General features: G+C 36.0%; 1 protein-coding gene across 1 annotated transcript in view; it reads left to right on the top strand.

Annotated features, from left to right (window-relative positions):
• Positions 1–22521, top strand: part of LOC150090632 (translocation protein SEC62-like) — a 124701-nt gene that overhangs the window by 90842 nt on the left and 11338 nt on the right. Inside the window, exons 6-7 of the mRNA XM_090379248.1 lie at positions 11929–11989; positions 21997–22116. Of these exons, the coding sequence (XP_090235374.1) occupies positions 11929–11989; positions 21997–22116 (181 nt within the window). The remainder of the gene's footprint in view (positions 1–11928; positions 11990–21996; positions 22117–22521) is intronic.

The following is a 22521-nucleotide window of genomic DNA, read 5'->3' as shown; positions in this document are numbered from 1 at the left end:
TGATCATAATTTTTCTAAATATGGACTCGTTTTGGTATCACAGAAGTCAATGTAACAGGTCTGTAAATTACTCACTGTTTTGATCATGTATTGTCTAACATTAAATTAAATACTGCATTAATTAAAGACAAACACCAGCCAAGGAATTAAATTTACTATAAAAATAAAATATACAGAAATAAACTATAATGAAAACACTATCGGAAGACTAAAATATTACAATAAATTATGATAAAATAAACTACAATAAAAACGTAGTTAAAAATACCGAAGCAATAAAATTATCTAAAATAAACTGGATTAAAAGCAATAAAACCTGAAGCTTTCGGAGACTGCCATCTCCTTCTTCAACAGACTGTTGAAGAAGGAGACGGCAGTCTCCGATAGCTTCAGGTTTTATCGCTTTTAATCCAGTTTATTTTAGATAATTTTATTGCTTCAGTATTTTTAACTTTTGGAGACTGCTTTTGGTGTTTGTCTTTAATTATTGCAGTATGGAATTTCCCAGCCCCATAGGCCTGTTTGAAGATATATTAAATTAAATATTTTTTATTAATCCCACTGCAGAATGTCTACAGGAATAGACTGCTACATGTGTTAGCTAGTACTTTTATTAAAATAAATAAATAAATAAAGAGATCCTTTCTTGGTAAGAGGATCCCTTCATTCCTTCAATCACACCATTCCTGTTATTCCTTTTTATTTCTTACATTGTTTTGCATAATTTTTAGATTATTAAGTGGAAGAATTTGTCTTCTCCAAAGCCAAAAAAAGCACAGAAAAACAATTATCAGGTGACACAGTAGCTTATGGCAGATATAAGCTAGTCTGTAATCATGTCACAAAGGAGGTTACGCAAGTGAAGGCAGATTATGAGAAAACTTTGGCAAACGATGCTAAGAAAAACAGCAAAGACTTCTTTACTTATATAAACTCTAGAAGGAAGGAGATGAATCAGATTGGTCCACTTGATATCGATGGTTCGATTATTGATGATCCTGCTCAGATAGCTGATAATCTGAATGGGTATTTTCATCTACATTCACACACGAGGAGTTAAGGGAAGAAAATGCCATAAGTTAATCAAACTGTAACAGGGTGCTTATTGATTTTGTAATAACTGAAAGCAAAGTGGAGGAGAAATTGTTGAAGTTAAACATAAGAAAGGCACCTGAGGTGGTGGTGGTAGTAGTAGTGGCATGTGATGCAAGAAAGCAAGTGTATGAGCTTATGCAGCATCAGCCAAAAAAAAAAATCACACCATTCCCTCCAAATGCCTGTCCAATTCCTCCTTAAATTTATTCAACCTATCAACTTCCACGACAGATGGAAGTTTGTTCCAGCAATTAACCACCCGCTGGCTAAAGGCAAATTTCCGCACATCTATTCTACATCTGTCTTTTCTTAATTTGAATTTATGCCCCCTTAGGTTCATAATCTGAACAAGTGGAAGGATCCCATCAGAATTCAGCGTGCTCAACCCATTCAAGGCCTTATACACCTCAATCAGATCACCGCGCAGGTGCCTAGTCTCCAGCCGCTGCAATTTGCAGAACTTAAGGCTCTCTTGGTAAGAGGATCCCTTCATTCCCCTCACCAATCTTGTTGCCCTTCTCTGTACACACTCAAGTAAATCTACATCCTTCCTAAAATGAGGCCTCAGACCTGTATGTAGTACTCAAGGCGTGGCCTGACCATTGCCTTATAGAGAGACAATCACCTCCTTCTTCCTGCTAGCAAAATTCCTATATATCATTGACAAAACCCCATGACCTGCCCTGGCAGCCTGTCTAAATTGCTCAGAAAACTTCATATCTGACTGCACAATTACTCCCAGGTCATTTTCATTTTCTACCATCTTAAGTGTAGTACCACACAGTTGGTACGTTTCTCTGGGGTTACTTCTACCCATATGCAGTACTTTGCATTTGTCAAGGTTAAACTTCAGTTTCCTGAAGTTTAACTTCAGGCAACTGAAGCTAAATTGCCAGAACTAAAGTTCTGATGATGATGATCTCAACAAATATCTTCTTTCGTCTTCTCAACCTAAAACCCATGCATGGTACTAAGTACTATAGGTTCTAATACCTCTCGTGTTTGGAGTTTTCATTAAAAAAAAAAAAAAAAAAAAAAAAAATTTCCTATAGAGTGAAGGAGATCAGCTTTGAGAGTTGTAAAATCTTGAAATTAGATGTCTGCATAGAGAATTGGGCTTTAGCGGGATGAATAAATGGGGGATATCTTTTTTAATGTGTTGAGTGAAAAGAATATGAAGATTGAGATTTTAACACTTTGCTCCACATAAGTACTGATCAGTTTATTATCATCATCATCAGCCATTTTCAATCCACTGCAGGATGAAGGCCTCTCCAGCAACTTTCCAGTTCCTTCTGTTTTGAGCACTGGACATCCATTTACTACCCACAAACTCATGAATTTCATCTATCCATCTCCGCCTTTGTCTTCCAGGTTTTCTTCTAGCTCCTCTTGGATACCATTCTGTTATTTTCTTAGTCCATCTGTCATCATGTCTTCGAGCTGTGTGTCCTGCCCAAGACCATTTTAGTTCTTTAGTTTTGATAACAATGTCCTTTACTTGAGTTTGTTGCCTAATCCATGTGTTTCTCTTCGTATCTAACAGTCTGATTCCCAATATAATTCGTTCCATTCTTCGCTGTGTAGTTCTCAGCTTCTCTTCCATTCTTTTGGTGAGTGCCCAAGTTTCACTTCCATAAGTCATGTGGGGAGTATACATTGGTTCATTATTTTACGTTTCAGACAAACTGGAATATTGCTCTTCAGTATGTGACTATATTTCCTGAATGCTATCCATCCAAAATTTATTCTTCTCTTGACTTCCAGCCATTTATCATTATTACAGCTAATAACTTGTCCCAGATAAGTATATGACTCCACCTTTTCAATTACTGCTCCTTCAATCATTATTTCCCTTTCTGTGGCATACTTGTTCATCATTACTTTTGTTTTAGCCATATTCATCTTTAGTCCAAAATCCTTACTAGCTGTGCATAACTGATTAAGATTTTCCTCTAATTCTTTGGGATCATGGCTTATGACCACAATGTGATCTGCAAATCGTAAATGGTTTAGGTACTCTCCGTTCACATTGACTCCTTTCTGCGACCAGTCTAATCTTCTGAAAGCTTCCTCAAGGGCAGCAGTAAACAGCTTCGGAGATATTGTGTCTCCTTGTCGAACGCCTTTCTCAATTTTAAATTTCCTACTGTCTTTGTCTAGTCTAGTCTAGTCTAATAAAGGATGTAGCACTCTCGTATATTTTCTTCAAAATCATAATATATGGAGTATCAATGGCTTGTCTTTCCAGTGCCCGAAATATTGCCTTATGCTGTATGGAGTCAAATGCCTTTTCATAATCCACAAATGCCAGGCATAATGGTGTTTTATATTCATTTGCTTTCTCCATTAGCTGTGATATTACATGAAGGTGATCCATAGTTGAGAATCCTGTCCTAAAGTCAGCTTGCTCTTTCGGTTGATTCTCATCAAGTATTCTTTCTAATCTGTTAGTAATGACCCTTGTGAACAACTTGTAGATGTGGGATAACAAGCTAATTGGTCTATAATTTCCAATTTCTGATTTATCTCCTTTCTTATGCAGCAAAACTATGATTGCATTATTCCACTGCTTAGGCGTCACACCTTTTCTAATGCACTTTGTGAAGAGCCTTGCCAGTTTTTGTGTTATGTCTCTTCCTCCCAATTTTAATAACTCTACAGTAACTTCATCTTCCCCCGGGGCTTTCTGATTCTTCATTTTCTTCAATGCATGTTTTACCTCATCAGGAAGAATATTGGGTATGCCGTATGTGTTGCTACTTTGCAATCCATCTTCCCCACTGCTGGCATCATTCCCCTGCTCCTTGTATAATTCTCTATAGTAGTCTTCTGCTATTTGAATTATGCCTTCTCTGCTGTTTATAAGTACACCATCGCATTCTTCAGTTTCAGTATCATTTGTCTTTCTGTATTACTGCTCATGGCTGCTGATTTAAATCCTTTGTTTTCCCTTAATGCTTGTTCTACTTTTCTTGTGTTAAATCTTCTTATGTCCTCTCTGAGTCTCTTTCTAATGGCTTTGCATAACTCAGTATACTCAATTTTCTCCCTGTCAGTGTTTTTCTTGCTTTTCATTTGTCGTCTTCGGTTCATCATGACAAGTGTTTCTCGACTAATTTTTTCTTCTTTGGATTACTTTTTCCCTATAGGTTTCTTTGGCTTTATCACTTTCAAAAAGTTTAATATTCCTCGTCGATATCTTGGTCCTCAGCAGTCTGCAGAAGCTCATACTTGTTTATTATATCTAAGATTAAATAGTTTTAATTATTTACAGGGTATACCAGTAATTCAATACCCACACATCATTGGACTACATTTCGGACCAACTTTGAGGTAGTCTGTTTTCAAGTTGTTATCTTGTATGATCTGATAGTCTTGAAAATACCTTTTCAACATTCACAATGTTACAAAAGAATTATTCACAGTGCTGAAAGAGTGAACACTTTCTCATTGAATCACGGAATTGGCTACAAAGACTGTCAGATCATAAAGGGTACTGGACTTGAAAATGGAGCCCAAAGTTGGTTGGAAACATTTTTACTAGATTATTAAGTTATTGGAATACTTTTATAAATAATTTGAACTGTTTAAACTGTTTGCTTAGAACTAATAAACTGATAATTCTTAAATGATATCCTTTTGTCTTTTGCAAAGTATCACAAACTAAACATACTCTTAAATAAAGGAAGGAAAGTTGTACGTACGCTGCATACAAAAAAAAAAAAAAATTATTTTAAGCAGGGTTATCCTTTTATTCATAGCTTATTTCTAATGGGTGCCAGCTTCACTTTACACAAAGAGCATTCTTTAGTTTGAAATTTTTAATCATTCCAGAAACTTTTTTTTTTTTCTTTTTTTTTTTTCTTTTTTTTTTTTTTTGTTTCCCTTTTAGTAAATTTTGTCAGTTGCTTGGTTATCAATTTTTTTCTGTGGTTTCAGAAATAATTTTTTAATGATGCCATTTATACTGGATGTCCTTGAAATCAACGTCGATATTTATTGAGGGAATGGTTCATTAACATACAAGAAAAGACTACACTCCTCAGTTTGAAGTAGTAGCAATGGGTTTTGAGTTAGAGCATTAAGCTGATTAGTGATGTCATTTCCACTTCTAGCGTTTTTTGTATAATAGTAAATTTATGAAAAAGTAGTTTAGATAAAACTTTTTTATTTTAATTATTACTAAGTATCTGAATAATGTTACTTGTACTGTACATGGTTATCATTAAATGCAGAACAATAAATGTTCTTTGATTAAAATTTAGCTATGAATTGAAGAGCACCCAGAAACTTGGTAATCATGTACAGCAGGAGTAAAAGAATTTTATTAGTACTGTAATCAAACTGAAGCTTGTTCAAAAGAAATATCACAAAAGATGTTCAAAATGAGTGTGAAGAAGGAATCCCATATGCAAGTAGCACTGTGTTGTGTTTAATAGCAGCAGCTTTGTGGAAACAATTCAACAAGTCATCTAGGTTGTTAAACTCTTGCCATAAAAAATTGTTTCATGTGACCCCACACATAAAAATCCAACAGGTTAAGGTCAGAAGAGTATGGTAGCCAAGAAATAGGACCTCCACAACTGATCCAGTGATTCCATTAACAATGTTCTTACTTGTCACCCAAAATGTGGAGGAGCTCCATTGTGCTGAAACCACATATTGGCACATATACTTAAAGGAACATATTCTGGAAGTGTTGGCAATGTCATCTGCGAATACTGTAAGTAATGATCAGTGTCTAGGCAGGCAGGGAACTCGTGATGAATAAATTTATCTCCTACAATGCCGGCCCACATATTGATGCTAAACCTCACCTGAAAATGGAATTGCCAAATGGTGTGAGGATTTTCTCCTGACTATGTATGGAAATTGTGCATGTTGAATATCCTATGAAGTGTAAATGTTGCCTCGTCAGTCCACAGGATCTTGACAAGAAAGTCAAGGCTGTTTTTGATACAATTAAATATCCATAAAATTGCTCACATTCAAGTGAATTTTCTGCTTGCAATGCCTGAACTCTCCACATATGATATGCATACAGCATGTGTTCACACAGTGTGTGCCAAACGAAGGTTTTGGAATGATCTGTTCTTGCAACAACTCTTGTTGTCACTAATGGAGGGATCTAATATTACGATATCCAGCACTTCTTCCTTTGCTTGTGCAGAATATGATCAGGGCCAGCCTCGGTTGTAATGCCCTTTCACTGTACCTCATTCTTTCAAATTATGGTGGATGTTGGCAAACACATGCCACTTAGGGTGTTGCCTTGTTGGAAAATGATGCTGGTATTCAGTGGCTGCAGCTTTATCATTTCCTTCGCATAAACCATACACAAAGTGAATGCGTCTGCATATTCTGCTATCATTAATGCTCTTCTACTGGCCATACACAGTAATCAAGTTATTGTACCACAGCAACAATCCGTTCGTTGTAGCCTTGCATTTTCATCACGTTTTATAAAAAATACAGTACAATTTGCATAGCATTGTGTGCAACAATTGATTTGCATACCCCCACTTTGTGATGTATGCAAAAAAGAAGTGGAAATGACATCACTAATCTGTTTGACTCAAACCCATTGTTCCTATTTCAAACTGAGTGTACTTTTCTTCTTGCATTTTAATGACCCATTCCCTCAATAAATATTGATTTCAATTTACTAATTGGTTCCAATTAAATTGAATTAATGTCCAAGATCATCCTCTCTCTTTCTCGCTCTCGTAAAATGAAAACCACTTCCCCTTTCCTTTTGAAAATAGTTATTTCTTTGGATATATCTTTATATCTAAAGAACTTATTAGTATTAGTGGCATACGAGGGGGCATCAAAAAGTTCATATCCTTACCTAGAAATAATAGCCCTAGAAAGGAGAAACTTCACAGGAACTTTAATCCTTTGCTATGTACTCTCCATGTATAGTAACACATTTCTCCCATCTATGGATCAGTTGTTTAATGCCTTGATCATAGAAATCCACACTTTTTGCCTGAAACCATGATTCCACTTCATTGATGACTTCTGAGACGAATCAAAGGATCATACTGGTAGACCCAGCATTTGTCATTTGTCACCAACCAATCAAAAGCGTTCTCAAAATCCGCATTACACAAATCGAACAGTTAGCAAGAACATCGTATTCAACATTGCTTCTGCAAGGGTGTCAGCAATCTTGGAACCCATTGTGCGGAGGCCTTAGACATGCAGATGGTGATGTAAAATGCTGTAGGAAGACCCATAACTAATTCCCACTCTCACTTGTGATGAAATGAATTGTCACATGTCTGTCACTCACCACCAGCTGCTCAACCTTTGCAACCATCTCACTATCTGTGGATGTCAATGGCCTTCCTTCTCTTGGCTTTTCAAAGACACTTGTACGATCGCACCGGAACTCCCATTTCCACTTTTTTTACAGTGTTGTAGGATGGACAATTCTGCCCATACACAGCTTTCATTTCTTCGTCAATTTCCTGAGCTTTCTTGCCCTGCAAATGCATGAATTTGATCACTGCTCCTATACTCCATTTTGTCAACCACAGCATCCTTCCTCAGATTCTGAGCTCCACCTCTGGTCTACGATCACCTGTGGGAATGAAATTTCACATGTTAGTCATTGAATATGTAGACAACTTATATTAAAAATGGCATCTTCCTACTGATGTTTTATCTAGGTCAGGGTACAAACTTTTTGATACCCCCTTGTATGATGCAAGAAAGCGAGCTTTTAAAGCATCAGCCAGAACAGAAAAGGGGGGGAGGGAACTTACACACTTCACCCATCCATACTCTCCAAGAATTTGTGTAGTTCTCCTTTGAATTTACTCAAACCACCAACTGGCTGAAGGCAAACTTTTGCATATCTGTCCTACAACCATCCTTGATTTGAAATTATGATGCCTCATATGGGTAGTCTCTGCAAGAGGAAGAATATCATCAACATTTAGCTTACTCAATCCATTCAAGATCTTAAACACCTCAATCAGATCTACCCACAAGTGCCTAGTCTCCAGACCCTACAATTTGCAGAACTGAAGCTCTTTCTTGGTAAGAGCATCTTTTTCTTCCCTTCACCAACCTGGTTGCCCTTCTCTGCATCCATTCCAGCAGATCGACATCCTTCCTAAATTGAGGCCTCTATACAGTGCTCAAGATGTGGTCTAACCATTGCCTTATACAAAGGGATAATCACCTTCTTATCCCTGCTAGCAGTTTCTGTATGTCATTGACAAAACCCCATGAGCTCTCCTGGCAGCCTTCTGCACTGCTCAGAGAAATTCATATCTGACTGCACAATTACCTGCCAAGTCGTTTTCATTTTCCACTAACCTGTATTTAGTACCACAGTTGCGACATTAATTTGGGATTACTGCAACCCATGTGTAATACCTTGCATTTGTCAATGTTAAACTTCAATTGCCATTTATCAGCCCATTGACCTAATTTTCCTAGATCTAGTTGCAATGGCTGATCCTGTTTACTGTCATTAACCATCCTGCCAATCTTTGTGTCATCTGCAGTGTTAGACATTAAGCCTGATACATCTTAATCAATGTCATTAATAAATATTGAAAACAACAGTGGACCCATTACTGAACCTTGACTCCACTAATAACATTAGTCCATGAAGAGCAGTGCCCATTGATAACCACTCTCTCTCTCCTCCCACCAACCATCCCTTTATCCAAAGCTATAACTTGCCATTAATGCCACACTGTTCCAGGTTGTACAGCAGTTTCTTATATGCAAGAGTATCAAAAGCCTTCCTGAAATCCAAATATATAATATCAAAATTAATTTTTGCATCATAGTAACTAATCAGATTGGTCAGACAAGATGGCCCCTAAGCAAATCCAAGCTGAGTAGACTATAATTACATTCCTGTCAGATGGTACTTAATTACTTCTTTAACCAGTGAATCCATTATTTTCTTGGGAACAGATTTAAGCTAACAGGTGTGTAATTACTCATGTCACCTTTTGAGACCTCTCCCGATTCTCCAAGGATGCTCTCATAATTTTGGCTAAGGGTTTGCTTACCTCCTTTTCCTTTTCTGCCTTTCTTAATATAATTGAATAGATTCTATCCACCACAGGCACCTTTTTTATGTTTAGCTTCAACAATTTCTCTTCCACTTTCCTTGCAGTTATCACTAAAGCAGAATTTTAAATTAGTTATATCCTTACTAAAAGTAAAATTTCTTGGCTAAAAGCAAAAAATATATATATGACATATCACAATTAAAACTCTACAGTTCCACTGCACTTACTATTTGCTAATGGTAAAAATAAGATAAAGAAATTATCCGATATGTTAACACTGGAAGTAACATATTAAGTTCTTTAGTTGATCCAGAAATATCCTGCCACTAGGTTAGTTAACAAGTTCTAGTTGGTCTATAGACAACTGAATTTCACTTTATTAAGATAAGTGTGTATTTGCTCGTAATGATCATTATATGCTTAATACAATCATCTAATCTATAACATTCCCAAAATCTCATTTGTTTTCCTGTTGTTTATTGATTCGTTGCTGAGTTGAGATTTTTTTAATATTGATTTAAAATATATTCTCTCGCCCTCTATCATCCCCATTCCTTTTTATATGCATTCAGAAAGGACCATATTCATTGTTTCTGTTCTTCTAATAGCATCTTTGGATGGTTTTATATATGCAAGAATTTGAATTAACCATTAATTCAAATTCATCTTAAATAAGCACTCTTTTACTTTATAGTTCTGACTCAGTTCGTGTAACTGTTTTTGGTAGAGCTTTCTTTCAAAAGCATATAAATGTTCTGCAGTTAGCTGTAAGGGCATCTGAAAGTTTTTCTCATTGCAGTCATCTCTACCTAATATTATAATCCTATTATTCTGCCCCAGTCCTTTGCCACAATAATATCTCTATACTGCCGTCTAGTGCCTTACTCAATAAGCCTCTATAATATTTCCGGTATGATTGCTATTCTGAGAGAATTTCCTGCCACAATTACAATCAACTTCTGTGCCTTCAGTAGCACTTGAAAAGTTTGTGGCCTGAGTATGAAGGGTTTATTTTACTTTCATGTTACTCTTTAATGTTAGTACCCTTTTGCCATTGATGTTGCAATGTGTTGATATTCCAGCTGCAAAGAAAGTTTTTTCCTGGGCCTCCAGGAATGCATCCGCTGCAGCAATGATATTGCTCTTAGTGGAAAAATGGATGCCAGCCAGGGTTGGAGGTTGAGAAGAAGAAAGAAGATATTTGTTGACGTTAGACTTGAACTTCTGTAGACTTTAATTTTCAGGAAATACGTATGAAGGAAGGTTGTTCCAGAAAACAGCAGTTGAATGAATAAATGAGGAAGATGAAAAGTTGTTGCTAATGTTGCTAGATCTGGAGAATATGGGGATCATCCAAGACTTCAAAGCTACACTCATGCAGTGCAGCCATGAGCGTAGTCCATGTTGTCTTGGTGGAACAAGGCTTCTTTTTTTGCATTTTCCTCACTGTTTGTCTTTGATGTTTTCGTGCAAATGCCTCACAAGGTCTGCATAGCATATGCAGACCTTGACTGTCTGGCCTCTCTGAAAGTAATCCATAGCAACACTTCATGAGCATCCCAAAAAACTGATGTCATCACTTTGTCAGCAGAAGGAATCGACTTGGGCTGCTTTGTCTCTGGCTGAAAGTGATGGGCCCACATCTCAACCATGGTCACAAACCTTGCAATGAAATTTCTGGATCTGCTTGAAAATTATGCAAATGTTCACTTGAGTTGACAACTCTTATGCATTTTTGATCTGCTGTCAGCAACTATGGGACCCATTTTGCTGATGCCTTTTTCATATCAAGAACCTCAGTTATTGTGTGATACTCATGTTCAGATGACTTGCCAAGATTCTGGCAATATACTGAGCCATCACTCATCAACCACTTATTGCCAGATCGTGCACACTGTCAACAACAATCTCTTATGTGCTTTTGGTCTGCTGTCAACAACTTTGACCCATTTTGTTGATGCCTTTTACATAGTAAGAACTTCAATTATTATGTAGTACTCTTGTTCAGATGACATGCCAAGATTCTGGCAATATACTGAGCCGTCACTTGTCGATCACTTATCACCAGATCATGCACATCATCAACTTCTGGAGTGATGGATGTTGCAAGTTTTCCACAGTGTTGGTAATCTTCCAGGGTCTCCCTCCCTCGTTTAAATTCTGCTGGTCACATCTTTACTATGGAATAGGAAGAGACATCTTTCCCCAATGTTGCAGTCATATCCTCATGAATTTCCTTTAGCATTATTCCTTTTTTCTCCAATTGGATGACTGTGCAGTGACTGATTTTATCCATCTTTTCTCATTCACACAGATTTTCTGACTTCAGGACCTGTAATTAAAAAAAGACATTTTTGAAGCTGCATGAAACATGATGGGTTACTATTTGAAGTGTTATACGTTAAGTTCAGAAATTTTCAACCCCATACCACTACCCTTTCATACTCAGGCCATGAACTTTTCAAATGTCCCTCAACTATTTCAACTTAGCAGGCTCCAGCATAGCTGTACTATAATTTTTTAAAAAATGTTTTTAAAAAAATGAAGTTATAAAAGATCTTTTTACCTTTATTTATAATAACTTTTAATGTGATATATTCCCTCACCCTCCCAGTTCTGTAGCTTATCTGTTCCTTTCAGCAACCATAGCACAAGTTCCTTTTTTCCAGAAGTATCAGCCATGCTGTGAAAAATTTCATTCTAGTATTTAAAATTAAAATTTTCATATTGCATAAGAATTGTGTACTTCCAAAAAATATTTAAAAAAAAAAACTTTGTTTTATAGGCATATGTTTGGATTTATGATCCTATTCCTGTTAGAGCATGGATCATTGGGACATTAATGGGCAAGTAGTGTTTTGTTAAACTGTTATATGAACATTTTTGATGTAATTGTTGCAATTATCAAAATTAATGTAAAGTTTGCTGTGAGGTTTTTATATAAACAACAAAAGAGCTCATAATGCAATAACCATACATTTAATTCAAGAGATGCAACTTGCAGATGATGCCAAAACATTTAAAAGAAAATTTGGGAAACTGAGATTGTACTCAGATGCTCATGGAACTCTTGCCAAAACATCAAAACTCCTCTGACCGTTTGATCGACCCATATAGAGAAGGTAAAATGTGTGCTCTGGCATTAAGAAGTGAAACAGCCATAACTGTACTGAGATACTTCTGGCTCACTTTTTTAAAAATTAATGAATTAATAATAATGTTATATTCCCCCGTTCTTGCTTTTACTGCAGAAATCAAAGGACAAACCATAACAGCTGTGCAACTTGGGAACTGCAACTCCATAAAATATGGGCAAACTTATCAATGGGACATGTTGAATCATATGAGGTGCTCACGCAGATTGTAAAAAAAAAAAATTTGGAAAAATTTGTGCATAGGGGCATCCTTAAAATTAAATGTACGGTCCTTATGCTATGAGTTCTTATGTTGTTTACAACCTATGTTATTTCAAGAACTTGAGAATATTAATTTAGCAATTTAGGAATATTATTTTTAATTAAAAACAATATTCCTAAATGACTGGATCTTAGTGGCCTCCAAGGTTCAATATATTTTGCTGCTCATGTTTTTTTTTTTTTTTTTTTGGAAATGTCATATTTAAACTTTGTCAAGACCTGTTCCCCTCTAAGCCCCTGGGGGGCTTAGAGGGGAACAGGTATCCTGTGTGTTATCAGACACTCAGCCTAAAACACTGATGGATCCAATATCTCTCTATTACAGAAGATTTAGGAGAAGTCCGGTTGGCCTGCCTCCCTAAAATCCACTCATGCACACCTTCTCGATGGTAAGGCCTGTTACGTCACTTAGGTGGCAACGAACGTGTAGAGTGGTTCTCTTCAAGACGCCTGGTCAGCGTGAAGAGGAAAAGACCAAACCCTCCAGCAATGAGAGCACAACAATACAAATGGCCCTCAGTCCCCAGCGGCTTTCACTCTCCCTCTTACGGCAGCGAGAGGATCAGAGTGGAAGCAGAGGGTGCTAAGAATCTCTGGGTACGACCAGGCTGCCATGCACGGAAATTGAACTTGGCCTGTTATAACGTACGATCACTCATCGGTGAAGACAGGATATTAGAGCTGGAAAAGGAATTAGAAAATGTGAATTGGAATATCATTGGTTTGGCTGAAACAAGAAGAAGAAATGAATCACTTATAAGTTTATCAAGTGGAAATCTGCTGTACACTAATGGAAATAGTGAAAGGAGTGAAGGTGGAGTTGGGTTTCTGGTCCATAAAGATTTTAAAAACAACATTTTGGAATTCAAAAGTACATCACCAAGGGTGTCAAGACTAATACTCAAGATTTCTAAGAGGTACAAGCTAAAGATTATAATGATTTATGCACCAACATCGAGCCATGATGATGAAGAGGTTGAAGAAATGTACACTGAAATTGAGAGTCTTCTAGATGAGCAGAAAACCCACTACACTATTATTATGGGGGACTTCAATGCTAAGGTTGGAAAAAGGCAAAACAGCGCAGAAAGAGGAACTATAGGAAATTTTGGAATTGGTGAAAGAAATAAAAGAGGTGAAAGACTTGTGGAATTTGCAGAATCTCAAGGAATGTCAGTAATGAACACTTTTTTCAAGAAAAGGGTGAACAGAAAGTGGACATGGAAGAGTCCAAATGGATTAACAACTAATGAAATCGACTTCATCCTCACTAACAGAAGATATATTGTGAATGATGTTACCGTCCTGAATAAGGTAAATGTTGGAAGTGATCACAGAATGGTAAGATGTACACTTGATATAGATGTAGGAAAGGAAAGGAAAAAACTGACTCGAGGAAATAATACAAAGGTCTTTGAGATAACAGAAGAGGAGAAAAAGCAGTATGTACTGGAACTTAAGAACAAGTTTGAGCTTCTGCAGACTGCTCAGGACCAAAATATCGACGAGGAATATTACAACTTTCTGAAAGTGATAAAGCCCAAGAAACCTATAGGGAAACAGAAATCCAAAGAAGAAAAAATTAGTCAAGAAACACTTGTCATGATGAACCAAAGACGACAAATGAAGAGCAAGAAAAACACTGACAGGGAGAAAATTGAGTATACTGAGTTATGCAAAGCCATTAGAAAGAGACTCAGAGAGGACATAAGAAGATTTAACACAAGAAAAGTAGAACAAGCATTAAGGGAAAACAAAGGATTTAAATCAGCAGCCATGAGCAGTAATACAGAAAGACAAATGATACTGAAACTGAAGAATGCGATGGTGTACTTATAAACAGCAGAGAAGGCATAATTCAAATAGCAGAAGACTACTATAGAGAATTATACAAGGAGCGAGGGAATGATACCAGCAGTGGGGAAGATGGATTGCAAAGTAGCAACACATACGACATACCCGATATTCTTCCTGATGAGGTAGAACATGCATTGAAGAAAATGAAGAATCGGAAAGCCCCAGGGGAAGATGAAGTTACTGTAGAGTTGTTAAAATTGGGAGGAAGAGACATAACACAAAAACTGGCAAGGCTCTTCACAAAGTGCATTAGAAAATGTGTGATGCCTAAGCAGTGGAATAATGCAATCATAGTTTTGCTGCATAAGAAAGGAGATAAATCAGAAATTGGAAATTATAGACCAATTAGCTTGTTATTCCATATCTACAAGTTGTTCACAAGGGTCATTACTAACAGATTAGAAAGAATACTTGATGTGAATCAACCGAAAGAGCAAGCTGACTTTAGGACAGGATTCTCAACTATGGATCACCTTCACGTAATATCACAGCTAATGGAGAAAGCAAATGAATATAAAACACCATTATGGCTGGCATTTGTGGATTATGAAAAGGCATTTGACTCCATACAGCATAAGGCAATGTTTCGGGCACTGGAAAGACAAGGCATAGATACTCCATATATTATGATTTTGAAGAAAATATATGAGAGTGCTACATCCTTTATTAGACTAGACAAAGACAGTAGGAAATTTAAAATCGAGAAAGGAGTTCGACAAGGAGAGACAATATCTCCGAAGCTGTTTACTGCTGCCCTTGAGGAAGCTTTCAGAAGATTAGACTGGTCGCAGAAAGGAGTCAATGTGAACGGAGAGTACCTAAACCATTTACGATTTGCAGATGACATTGTGGTCATAAGCCACGATCCCAAAGAATTAGAGGAAAATCTTAATCAGTTATGCACAGTTAGTAAGGATTTTGGACTAAAGATGAATATGGCTAAAACAAAAGTAATGATGAACAAGTATGCCACGGAAAGGGAAATAATGATTGAAGGAGCAGTAATTGAAAAGGTGGAGTCATATACTTATCTGGGACAAGTTATTAGCTGTAATAATGATAAATGGCTGGAAGTCAAGAGAAGAATAAATTTTGGATGGATAGCATTCAGGAAATATAGTCACATACTGAAGAGCAATATCCCAGTTTGTCTGAAACGTAAAATAATGAATCAATGTATACTCCCCACCATGACTTATGGAAGTGAAACTTGGGCACTCACCAAAAGAATGGAAGAGAAGCTAAGAACTACACAGCGAAGAATGGAACGAATTATATTGGGAATCAGATTGTTAGATAAGAAGAGAAACACATGGATTAGGCAGCAAACTCAAGTAAAGGACATTCTTATCAAAACTAAAGTACTAAAATGGTCTTGGGCAGGACACATAGCTCGAAGACATGATGACAGATGGACTAAGAAAATAACAGAATGGTACCCAAGAGGAGCTAGAAGAAAACCTAGAAGACAAAGGCGGAGATGGATAGATGAAATTCATGAGTTTTTGAGTAGTAAATGGATGGCCAGTGCTCAAAACAGAAGGAACTGGAAAGTTGCTGGAGAGGCCTTCATCCTGCAGTGGATTGAAAATGGCTGATGATGATGATGATGATGAAGACCTGTTTGGCAAAATCCAATTTATGGCAGTTAAAGAGTTGTTTATGACTATCATTTGAAGATAATGAAAGAGGTATTATTAATATGGCGGCCTATTTATTAATAGGCCGCCGTAAGTGGTCAGGCGTGCGAGTGCATAAGTATATGTGCCTTGAATAACAGGGGTTCAAGCACATGACTGCTGAATACGGTGCTGTTTCTTGTATTCTGTCTATCTTGTGAACTCCTCTGACCGTTTGATCGTCCTGGAGTATAAACAGAAAATTTATTTATTTATTACACCGGTCGTCAACAAAAAAAAAAAAAAAAAAAACACATTTTTTCACTTCCTGTTGAAATTTACGGTTATTCTTGTAAATTTGACGTTGCTGAATTCAATTATGTCATCCCTATTGCTGTTAACACCCACCACCTTTAACATGTTGGCTACCATGCTAGTTTAAGAAAAATTCCCCTGAGCCAAAAAATATTTAGTAAATAATTTGATTAGTATGTAATAGTGAAATTATAGTAACCTTATAATACCGTGATAAATCTGACTAAAAAATGAATAGCAAATGCTTAGAAAAGCATTTACTATTCTAAGCAAATGCTTTTGTATATTTATAATTGCATATTTATACAAGGTGAGTACCGTTTTCTAAGCATTTGCTATTCATTTTTTAGTTAGTATGTAATCGAAAATAAATATTGCAATGTCAGTTCTATGTCGTTTTTTTCACTTAATCTCAAAAAAGAGTTCTTTGTGTCACGTATAAGTGGCTCAGTAAGTTACTTTATTTCTTGAGAAGCCATGTCAGTCACATATTTGACCGTATTAGGTCACATATGTGGTTGACATGTGGCACATATGAAGGTCGTTTGTGATTAGTTTACTGCACATGCGCTGTGCAAAAAAACTTATCACAAACTTGTTGAAATAAGTTTGTCAGTATTGTTAAAGCTTTTGATATTGATATTTCATCAAACAAAGGAGGAGAGGAGATACTGAAATAACAGAAAATATTGAAGAAGTGCTTCAAGACTGGGTGGCAGAAGGAAATAGTGATTAGCAAAATTGAAAAGACCGAAGAACCCGAGATTGAAGTGACTAAAACAAATGAAGTTATTGAATAGACAAAATACGAAGGATGCCAAAAAAGATTTTACAGGCAAATTGGGACTGCAAATAGACGTAGCAAGAAATATTACTCATTTTGAGGTGTTTCCGCACGCCTGACCACTAGGCTACTTTTGATGGAGTCATAAGTCTTATTGTAACAGAAACAGATATGCCAAACAGAAAATTCAAAGTACCCGATCTTCTCAGCAGAGGCGTCATCTTATTGCCCAGACTGTGATCACCTTTCTGTGTTTAGAATATTTTGGTCAACACCACAAATCTACATAATTTTGTATTTGTAAAATTTGTATAAAAAAGAATTTTTAAATGAATAGCATTGCTTGCTTATTTTTTCTCATAGCGCCATGCAAATTTCATCACCTTTCAAAAATAATGTAAAGTCCCGCCTTTCAAAAATAATGTAAATTCCCATCAATCATCAGTGCTATAGAGCTGATGCAGCTCTGGCTGACACAGAGGGTGTAGGACTAGTAAGATTGGGCAGTATTTCATCTTACCGGTCAACCAAATCTGTCTGTAAAAATAACTTAGCAACAAAAATGTCTCACAACAGATTTGAATTGTTGTTATGCCTCATTAACTTTGTAATTGTAAAATTCGTATAATAAAGAAATTTTAAATAATCAGCAGTTATTCGCTTATTTTTATTATTTTTTTTTCATAGTGCTGTGCTAATTTCATCATATGTATCACCAGAGGTCACGTTTTTCAAAAGTAATGTAAATTCCCATCATTACTATACAGCTGACACAACTCTTGACTGAAACAGAAGGTATCAGCCATATATGTTTGATGTAGCACCTAAAAAACTAATTGTGTCAGACCTGTACGGCTGACGTGGCAGTCAACGTGTTAAGGGAGAAGGGAATTAAAGTCAAAAACTAAGTTTTTAGTAAAAAAGATTTCATATGTTTTAAAAAAAATGTTATATACAGTACTAAATATTGAACAATGGGTCTATTAACATTTATTCTATTTAGAAAAATGTTTATCTGATAACAAAACACTTATTTTGTTGTTTTTTTTACCTTTTATAATTGTCTATTGGTGTCTCCTGTACGAGATTCCATCAGTAGTCTGCCAATGTATTTGGACTCCATTTTCTTTGGTATATTTTTTCCATTTCAGAAATGTGTTGGTGAAACCTTTCACCATGTTCATCAGAGACTGCTCCCAAGTTTTTAGGAAAAATGTTTAAATGGGAATGTAGGAAATGAAGCTTTAACAACATGTTGCATCACATTCCTACACTAAAATTAGCTCGTCCACAATTTCACTGTAATTTTGTGCTTTCTCATTGCCTAAAAAGTTCCAGCAGATGTTTTTGAATTCCTTTCATGCTCTTATTTCTGTAGCATTTAATTTTATAGTGAATTCCTCATCTTGGAATAGCAGTCAGTTTGATTTTAGGACCTACAAAAATTCCCTCTTATCTTGGACTCACTGATTCAAGGAAATTTTTGCCTCAAACAGAGAAATTCTTCTCCTTCTTTTATCCATCGCTTTCACAAATATTTTTATCAAACCTAGCTTGAAGTGCAATAGGTGTAAATATATTTTTTTACTTATCCACCAAAGGAGGATATGCTACATTTTTCTGGCCTGGTGTAGTTCCTGGGAAAAAAAAAAAAAAAAAAAAAAAACCTTTTTTTTTTACCCTGTAGGTGCAATCCTTCACTCGGCTGTCCCTCTCACTTAAAAAAGCAGCAGTATTTAGTGTTTCACCTTGTTGGCACAGATATTCCATTTGTACTCTTGATTGCGTATTTTTTGCAAAAGAACCTATTGGTTCTTGTACGTTTCCTTCATGTGAACTGCATGAGTCAGTGGTATAGTTGGAAGTATCCATCTATACCATCTTCCATGGTTTTATTCCATAATTTCCATTATGGAATAAAACTATTTCAAACTGACCTTGGATGAATCAATGAAATGGCTTCACTGCTTTGAGACGTGCCCCAGATGTAACTCTTTCATTAATTCCTGGACATTGTTACAATAAACCAAAGCACCATCCATGGAGTAATAGATCGTTATGTTAGATTGCCTCTTCCTGTAAAAAGACACCTTGACGTCCTTTTCAAGAAGATTCCACTGCTGAAGCCATGATCCTAATAATCGAACCTTGGTTTTGGAGAGGTACAAATCTTTGACCAAATTATTCAATTCTGCCTGAGTGATTAGATGCAGCTTTGCAGTATCAAGAGTTGAAGAGTCTGGATCTGTACTTGTTCTGGGTTCTGCATCATCTGGAGACTTTTTTTCTGATCCTGAATCAGATTCAAGTCCATATGTTTTTGGTGGCATTGGTGACTGGCATTCTCATGAATACTAAGCTACAAAGCTGGGCAAACAAGCACCTCAGAGGTGACTTGATTGAGGTTTACAAGGCGCTGAGAAGGATTAGTAAAATGAATAAAGGTGGAATTCTCACTGTTTATAAAGAATTCCAGAATTACGGGTCATAAATTCAAATTGCAGGGCTTAAGGTTTAGATTATGTTGTAGGAAGTTTTCCTTTAACCAGTGAGTCGTTGATTGCTGGAACAAGTTGCCCTCAATGGGTAGTTAAGGCTAACAGTTGGAATAAATTCAAAGGTCAGCTGAATAGTTAACTATTTGAGGAGGGAAGCATATAATTTGTGTTTTCTTATCTACTTTTTTTTGCCAGTGCAACAAAAGCCTGTGGCTTCCTTGCACTTTATGACGAATACTGTTACTCTTACTATTAATATTACTTGTTGACATTAGACTTGAAATTCTGTAGATGTAATTTTCAGGAAATACGTATGAAGGAAGGTTGTTCAAGAAAACAGAAGTTAAATGAATGAACGAGAAAGATGAAAAGTTGGTTCTGTGAGTTTGAAGTTGGACAGTAAAAGGACATTGACTGGTTGCAGCATGTGTTCGGACTGGTTTGGAAGAGAGAGTGGGAATTATAGAAGACAATTCAGAAGAACCATGCCCATGCAAGTATCTGTAGAAAAGTCATGCAGTAGAAACAGAATGTCTACGAGACAGAGTGGAGAGACTGTTAGAAATGAGTAATTAATTAACCTAACTACCCTCTTTTGAATGGAATCTGGAAACCTGAGTGAGGTTTTGGGGGCACTGCCCCAGAAGTGGGAACTGTATTCCATGGTAGGGTGGATTTGCGATTTGTATAGAGTAAACAGCTGTTTTGAAGAAAAGTAATGCCAAGAGCGAAACAGAAAATCCAGTTTTTTAGATGCAGAAGAAGAAATATTTGTAATATGTTTATGCCAAGGGAGACTAAAAGTCAGGGGAATCCCCAGTAGAGATATGACTCTTGCTTAGAAATCAGAGTGTCATCGAAGATAATCATATTAGCATAAGAATCATTTTTGCGAGATATAAGACAGGACTGAAATCAACTAAGTTATTTTTGCTCCAATGGAGAATTATGGAGGTCAGCATTTAAGGAATTGATAATGGATATTCCAGAAGTTGAAGCTGTTTGTGCAGGGCAAGATTTCTCAAACTGTAAGGTGGAATGCAGTGTGCTATCATCAGCAAAACTATGTATAGGGTTTCTGATCAATGGAAGTAGGTCAGTAATATACAAGATGATAAAAGTGGGAAAAAGAACCCACCCTTTGAGAACAGCAGCTTTAGTGGAGAAGTTATAAGACAGCAAGCCATCTACCATTACCCACAGTGAGCAATCAGAGAGACCCCTGCTTACATTGGTTTGCACCTGGGTGGTCACCTCCAATATACTAGGTGCTGTATTTCAGGATTTGCACATGGGGATTATCACAGGGTTACTAACAGTCCCATCATTGTGAAGGTGCAAGCAAAGGATTTGGCTGTTACAGACCAACTGGACTTTGCCAAAATTAAGTCCACTTGACTTGTGTGTTACCTGAACATCAGTTTCATCAGAATTTTAGACTTCCAAGTAGCAAGCTCAGCTTGACATATCTGAGAGAATGTCTATGACCGCCTTAAGGACCATATAGTTAGATGCAAATGTGAAACAGCACACCTGGCTCCTATTTTTATCAAGTGTTTTTTTCTGTTTATGAAAATTATAGCGACTTAAGCACTTTGTATTTGCCTTTTTTGAGGCCCTGAACTTAGATAATAATTGTATCCAAGGTATCTACACCATATTGTATGAAAATATGGAACCACTAATAATACTGAATTTTTCCCCCCTTTATCTGGTTCTTTGAGTTTGTGCTAACTGGATTGTGATAAGCATGAGGCATTGTTTTTTAGCTTTTTATTTTAATTAATTTATTTTTTTTTATTATTATTATTTATTTTTTATCTTTTTTTTGCACTTCTACGTTATAGTCCATATTGCTAGGAATGGTTCCTCAATTTCTTTAGAAAAATTGTAAACAACTTTGCACAGACATTTTAAAGCAATTCATTAATACAAAAGGTCAGGCAAATCATTGACATCAGTCTCACAAAAATAATTGCTCTTGATATGTTGATTTATTTAGAAGAGAAGAATTAGGAAATGCTATACTAATGTGAAATAATAGTTCAACAATAAATACCTTGAAAAAGTTATTTATGCTCTTTAACAACTAACACAATTGATGCAGTTAACTACTGAAGCCATGTTTATACACATATTGCATGATGAATTTAGTACTAATCTAGAACAGAAACACCATCTTTATGTGTTATGTAACTTTTCAGTCATCCTATAATGTTCCACTTGAATCAAAATAATCATAGATTCTTAAACATGATTCAAAAAAAAAAAAAAAAAAAAAAAAAGTAATTTACTAAGATAAATAGTGTTAAATAATTAATATACATATGTCTTCAAATAAGTACTGTTTGTCTCTTTGACTAGTGGTTGGTGCTGTACTAGTGTGTTTGTTTCCATTATGGCCCAAAACCGTTAGACATTATGTCTATTACCTCAGTGTTGCTGCTGCTGGCTTCCTTGTGTTCATTATTGGACTAGCTGTTGGTAAGTTTTCCTGTTTGGCACATGCAAAATAGAATTTTTATTTGTAAAAAAAAAAAAAAAAACAATGAGAGCTACATACCGATACACTTCTTGTCAATTTATTGTAAACACTTTAAATTCCATAGTTTTTTAATATTTAATGTTTAATATGAATTTAATTTGATAATATGTGTTTAATTTAATATTTAATGTTAATAAATCTACCAGACTTTCCAAATGGGATGATCTGTGTAATTTCTCTTCCTCTTTTATTTTCTTATTTTCTAAATGTCAAAAGCTGGGGTTATTCATGGTTATTCACATAGTGAGATTCACTTCATATGCTGCTACAAAAAATTCACAGCCCATTGTTAACTGTGTAGTAGTATATTGATAGCATCAAAACAATTCAGAAGTTGTTAACTC

Source organism: Mastigoproctus giganteus, chromosome 1 (genome assembly GCF_048544385.1).
Source record: "Mastigoproctus giganteus isolate SK-2022 chromosome 1, ASM4854438v1, whole genome shotgun sequence".
Classification (NCBI taxonomy): Eukaryota; Metazoa; Arthropoda; class Arachnida; order Uropygi; family Thelyphonidae; genus Mastigoproctus; species Mastigoproctus giganteus.
The sequence above is the reverse complement of the archived record's forward strand: the minus strand, read 5'-3'. Positions and strand labels throughout refer to the sequence as shown.